Source organism: Mandrillus leucophaeus, unplaced genomic scaffold (assembly GCF_000951045.1).
Source record: "Mandrillus leucophaeus isolate KB7577 unplaced genomic scaffold, Mleu.le_1.0 Scaffold9, whole genome shotgun sequence".
NCBI classification, from domain to species: domain Eukaryota; kingdom Metazoa; phylum Chordata; class Mammalia; order Primates; family Cercopithecidae; genus Mandrillus; species Mandrillus leucophaeus.
The window spans coordinates 6770413-6776373 of NW_012109807.1; the positions used below are offsets into that span (position 1 = coordinate 6770413).

Genomic DNA, 5961 nt, shown 5'->3' on the forward strand with positions numbered 1-5961 from the left:
CCGATCAATTCCCTAACATAGGTCTTCATCTTTACCCTCAAAGCGAGGGCGAGTTCATTCCTGTGTTTAGAAGAGTCAAGAGGGAACCTACAGGGGTGGTGGAAAATGTTCTATATCTGGATATGGCCGGTGATATTTTGGGTTTTAACTATGTAAAAGTTAATCGTGCTGTATATGTTTATGTCTCGACTTTAAGAAAAATGTTAAAAGAAAACAAAAAACACAAAACAAAAAAAAAGAAAAATGTTTATTCAACACTAACAGAATGGTAACGCAGTTCAAGCGTCACTGCTGAGCGAGAGCACAGCTGTCTCATTTCCAGTCTCGCGCACTGGACGGTGAGTACCGAAGCACTGTCCTGAGAAAGTCCGGCCACGCCAGCCTGCGCACTAAGAAACTGCAACTCCCACCATGCTTTGCGGCCTTCCAGTTCGGCCGTGTACCGGGAGGAAAGCAAGGGTCAGACACCTCCGGTTACGGGCTGCTGGGCGGGAGGCGCACGCGCAGAATTGTCCGGCAGCCGCCCGCCTGCCCCTTCCTCTGGCGTCCAAGGTGATATCGCGAGAGGTCCGCAGCCAATAGGGAGGCGGATGTGACGGCCGGTTTGCAGCCGCCGGCAGCTACTGCAAGGCAAAAGCCGGAGTGGACCTCTCTTTTGAAACTGCTGCTGTCTCACTTCTCAGACGTCACCGAGAGCTCAGGTGAGGCAGAGGGTAGTGAGAAAAATCCGACCACCACGTCCGCGTGCTGGTGAACATGTTGCTGCTCCACATCCGGAGCGGAGGAGGGGCGCCGCCCCAGCACCGGTGTCGGGGTCCTGGCGGAGGCTCTTGCGCATGCGCACCAGGAGGCGTCGAAGTTGAGGCAGCCGGGACTGTGGCTTCCTGTGTCTCCCCGGGCTCAGGGAGTGGTCGGGATGCCACTGGGGAGGTACCTGGGGTTCGGTTAAGGACCAGGCCCCTTGATTGTTTTGGTGGATACCTGTAAGGGTGTCCAGGAAATGACTAGGGAATTTGAGGACGCGCGGTGTCCCGTCCCACCGTTCCTGCGGAGCTGTAAAAAGGAAGAATCAGAGGCTGTGATTTGAAGAATGAAAAGCTAACGGGGGATTGCATCGTCTCTTTACCCCGTTCTCCATGCTCTAACCACCAGCACCTACACCCAGAATAGCGCTTCTTAATCGCATCTGTTTCCAGTTATCCCATAATTAAATTCTGGCCTCATCCTATAAAATTGCAGGGATAAGCATTCTCTGTGCTTATCCCTGGAGCACAGCTTCCAACGTGCAATTCAGTATCTTATTTTCTCCTTCCAGCTTCCTCACCGAGGGTCACAGTACTACTGACATTTTTCTTGGGTGGTAGGGAGTGTGGAAATCTTTGCTGTGTTTGAAATACAGCACCTTTCCAATTTCATAGCACTCAGCGAGGAGCTTACAATTTGTTTTTTTAAACTCAAATACTTTTGAAACTTAGCAGTGTAGTAATTTGAATGGAAGTTAGACACGTGTTCATTCAAGGTTAAATACATGTGTATTGAGTACCTGCTGTGTTCTATGGAGATACAAAGATGAAATCAAGTATCCTTTTCAAATGCTTTTCCTGTAAAGAAAAAGGAATCAGAACTGAAGTTTGCAAGAATATTTCTCTTCAGCTCAACGTTGATAGAGGGCCTGTGTGGGTCAGGATCTGTGTCAGAAGCTGAGTGAATGAATTCACAGTTTATTATCAAGTTTGGGGTGCTTAGGTATTATTTGCAAATGCATCATAGTTTATTGACATGCAACAGTCTCCTGCTTTAATAGGCAAATTATAAATCATTTCTGCAGTAATAATCCTGAGATACACATAAAATTGCCCTCTAATTGTTGGTATAAAATTTCTCCTACAAAATACTCCATTGTTTTAAAAATATGTAGTCATGTGCCACTTAAGGACATTTCAGTTTTATGAGATTATAATACTGTATTTATTGTACCTTTTCTTTGTTTAGATACGTAAATGCCATTATGTTACAGTTGCCTGCAGTATTCAATACAGTCACATGCTGTACAGATTTGTACTAGGAGTAATAGGCTGTATGGTATAGCCTAGGTGTGTAGCAGGCTGTACCATCTGGGTTTGTGTAAATACAGTCTATAATGTTTGAAACAGTATCAGAATCACCTAATGACACATTTCTTAGAATGTATTCCCATTTTTTGTGGGTTTTTGGGTTTTGTTTTTTGAGACAGGGTCTGACTCTGTCGCCCAGGGTGGAGTGCAAGTGGTGCAACCTCAGCCCACTGCAACCTCCGCCTCCTAGGTTCAAGCTATCCTCCTCCCACCTCAGCGTCCCTAGTAGCTGGGACTACCGGCACACACCACCAGGCCTGGCTAATTTTTCAATTTGTAGTAGAGACAGGGTTTCATCATGTTTCCCATGCTGGTCTCAAACTCCTGAACTCAAGTGATCTGCCCACCTTGGCCTCCCAAAGTGCTGGGATTATGGACGTGAGCCATAGCGCCCAGCCTAGGATGTATTCCCATTGTTAAGTGATGCATGACTCTAATTGAGATAGGTCTTCGTTTCTAATCTGAATGAGTTCTGTTTTGAAACTCTTATTTTGTACAGAGGAGTGATGATGGAAAAAAAAAAACCAAAGTTTTAAAAAGTATTTGGAGTGTTTTACATCAAAGTTAAGAACACTGTCAGTAAATGGAAACCAGTATTAATTTTTGTGGCCTCAGATTTTTTTTTGTTAGGTAATGGGAGAACAGGAATGGATATTAATGCTTAGGGAACACCAGGCACTGTTCTTTACATAAGTGGTAATAAGACGTCTTAGGAGTTAAATGAAGCTCATTTGGGCAACAGCCATGAAAAAATATGTGTTTTGCTCAACTCTACTCTGTGTGTTTCAGTAAGGTTAAATATATATATATATGTGTGTGTGTGTGTGTGTGTAAAATCTCAGTAGGTATACCTTTCTATTGTTGACAGTTGTTTCAGACTTCTCTTACCCATTGGTAAAGAACACTGATTATCAGTATATATCACTAGGTATAACTTCACAACTCATTTATCTGTGGTTTGGTGATGGTCTTAAAGACTTGCCTTGGCTTTAGTGTAGTAGAACATACGCTAAATCAGAAGCACCCTAAATTTGCTATAAGTGGTTTTTGAGTGTGTGACTAGAACCTATTGAAAATTAAATTTAAAAACACATAAAAATTCTTAAGCCCAACATCAGGGGCTTGGATGTCGTTAGAATACTCCATAGAGTAGACATACACGTGCCAGAATTTTTGAAAATGGTAGAGAAGGCCGGGCACAGTGGCTCATGCCTGTAATCCCAGCACTTTGGGAGGCCAAGGCGGGCAAATCACGAGGTCAGGAGATCAAGACCATCCTGGCTAACACGGTGAAACCCCGTCTCTACTAAAAATACAAAAAATTTAGCTGGGCGTGGTGGTGGGCGCCTGTAGTCCCAGCTACTCAGGAGGCTGAGGCAGGAGAATGTCATGATCCTGGGAGGCGGAGCTTACAGTGAGCCGAGATCCTGCCACTGCACTTCAGCCAGGGGGACAGAGCGAGACTCCGTCTCAAAAAAAAAAAAAAAGAAAGAAAATGGTAGAGAAAAGCTTGCTTATTGTTTGTATTTTTTAAAATATAGTTTGTAAATCTTCTCCCCAGCACCCAGGCTGAACTCTGCACCATTCGGAAGAATGGAAGCTGATGCGTCTGTTGACATGTTTTCCAAAGTCCTGGAGAATCAGCTGCTTCAGACAACCAAACTAGTGGAAGAACATTTGGATTCTGAAATTCAAAAACTGGATCAGATGGATGAGGATGAATTGGAACGCCTGAAAGAAAAGAGACTTGAGGCCCTAAGGAAAGCTCAACAGCAGAAACAAGTAACCTCTCTGCTCTGCTTTCTGAAATTGCTATAACAGTATGCGCCTAACAACTTATATATCCATGTGCCGTAGTAGTTACATTTCGTTCTTTGTTTTTAGGGTTTTGGGAATTTAGAGTACCTATTACTGTTAAAATTTTGCCCAGAAAAAAATATGTTTTAAAGACACATTCAAAATTAGCCCAATCTCTATGTGAATCCACAGTCGAGTAAAAGAAAGATCTGCCCAAGATCGTTTTTCTGAGCTTGGATTTGTGTGGTTGAATGGAGGGCTAGGGAGTCATTGGTTTCCATTTCAGGTAATGTTAAAGCCTATCAAAATTTAGCTGTTTTCAAAGCAAACAAGATAAGACAGGTGAGATAAGAGCTATTAAGTCAGTTTATGTTGAAAAAATTATTTCAGGCATTTCCAATGAAATATTTAATTATGTGGCATGTTCAAAAGAATGCATGCTTTGTAACAAAGAAAGGTGGTCACAGCTCTATCCTCGTTGCCCCTTAGAATGTTTGTGTAGAATAAACACAGAGTTGTAAACTCGGATTGAAACCAACGGATTAAATTCTGTAAATTGAATTTCTTTTCTTGTTTTTGAGCTAGAGTCTCGCTGTGACACCCTGGCTGGAGTGCAATGGTGTCATCTCGACTCACTGCAACTTCCGCTTCCCGGGTTCAAGCAATTCTCCTGCCTCAGCCACCCGAGTAGCTGGGACTACAGGCGCACATCACACGCCCGGCTAATTTTTGTATTTTTAGTAGAGACGGGGTTTCACCATATTGGCCAGACTGCCCTGGAATTTCTGACTTCAAGTAATCCACCAACCTTAGCCTCCCAGGTTGGCGATGGAATTACAAGCGTGAGCCACCGCACCCGGCCAAATTCTATAAATTGAATTTTGATTAAAACATTTTTCCATTGGGTTACATGGAAATACATTATCACCAACTCTGGTTCCTTTTCAGTTGCCTGTGACTTAAACATGAGGCTTAACTTTTCTGAAGAAATAGAGAGTTTTGACTGGGCATGGTGGCTCACATCCGTAATCCCAACACTTTGGGAGGCCAAGGCGGGCAGGCAACCTGAGGTTGGGAGTTCAGGACCAGCCTGGCCAACATGGTGAAACCCTGTCTCTACTAAAAATACAAAAATTAGCCAGGTGTGGTGGCATGTGCCTGTAGTCCCAGCTACTCAGGAGGCTGAGACAAGAGAATCTCTTGAACTTGGGAGGTGGAGGTTGCAGTGAGTTGAGATTATGCTACTGCACTCCAGCCTGGACGATAAAGCAAGACCCAGTTCCCCCACAAAAAAAAAAAAGAGAAGGAGTTTTGTTTGTATTGCTGTAGCATCACTTTATATGTTTACACTCTCATGTTTAGAAGAGTTGATATGTTTAGAAGAGTTACTACAAAAGGAAATCTTTTATGAATGAGTCCAAATTTTTACATTTTGAGTTTTCTAAAGTAGAGTATGTTATATGGCTTTTACATGTACCCTATTTTAGAAAATAGACTGCTTTTCTTTTTCTTTTTCTTTTTTATTTTTTGAGAGGGAGTCTCAGTCTATTGCCCATCCTGCCTTGACCTCCCAAGTAGCTGAGATTACAGGTGCCCACCACCATGCCCAGCTAATTTTTGTGTTTTAGTGGAGACAAGGTTTCACCATGCTGGTCAGGCTGGTCTCGAACTCTGACCTCAAGTGATCCGCCTGCCTCGGCCTCCCAAAGTGCTGGGATTACAGGCATGAGCCACCACACACCAGGCCCAATTGGCTCCTTTTCATAGTATAGGGCTGATAATTAGTATACAGAGGACGGATTATTGGAATTTAAGGTAATATATGTTTAGGTTCTACCACAAACTCATATTTCATGGTCACATTTAAGTACTAATTGCTAATGTGCAACTACAAATAATTATTTGTAACTAGGATATTTTTGCAGAGAGACTGAATTCACCGGATTCGCAGTGATGAACATACATTAAATCATGTCTTACAGGAACTTTTTTGGCAGTTCAAAACAGTGGTCTGAGTATTTATAATTAAAACCAACTAAGGCAAACCGGC

The 5961-nt window shown here is 43.1% G+C and overlaps 1 protein-coding gene across 2 annotated transcripts in view; it reads left to right on the forward strand.

Annotated features, from left to right (window-relative positions):
• The first annotated feature begins 472 nt into the window (after positions 1 to 472).
• The window catches only part of TXNDC9 (thioredoxin domain containing 9), a 37440-nt gene continuing 31951 nt past the window's right edge, over positions 473 to 5961 (forward strand). For both annotated transcript variants that reach the window (XM_011969609.1, XM_011969608.1), the window contains exons 1-2: positions 473 to 701; positions 3676 to 3896. In XM_011969609.1, coding sequence (XP_011824999.1) covers positions 3708 to 3896 — 189 coding nt within the window. In that variant the 5' untranslated portion in view covers positions 473 to 701; positions 3676 to 3707. The remainder of the gene's footprint in view (positions 702 to 3675; positions 3897 to 5961) is intronic.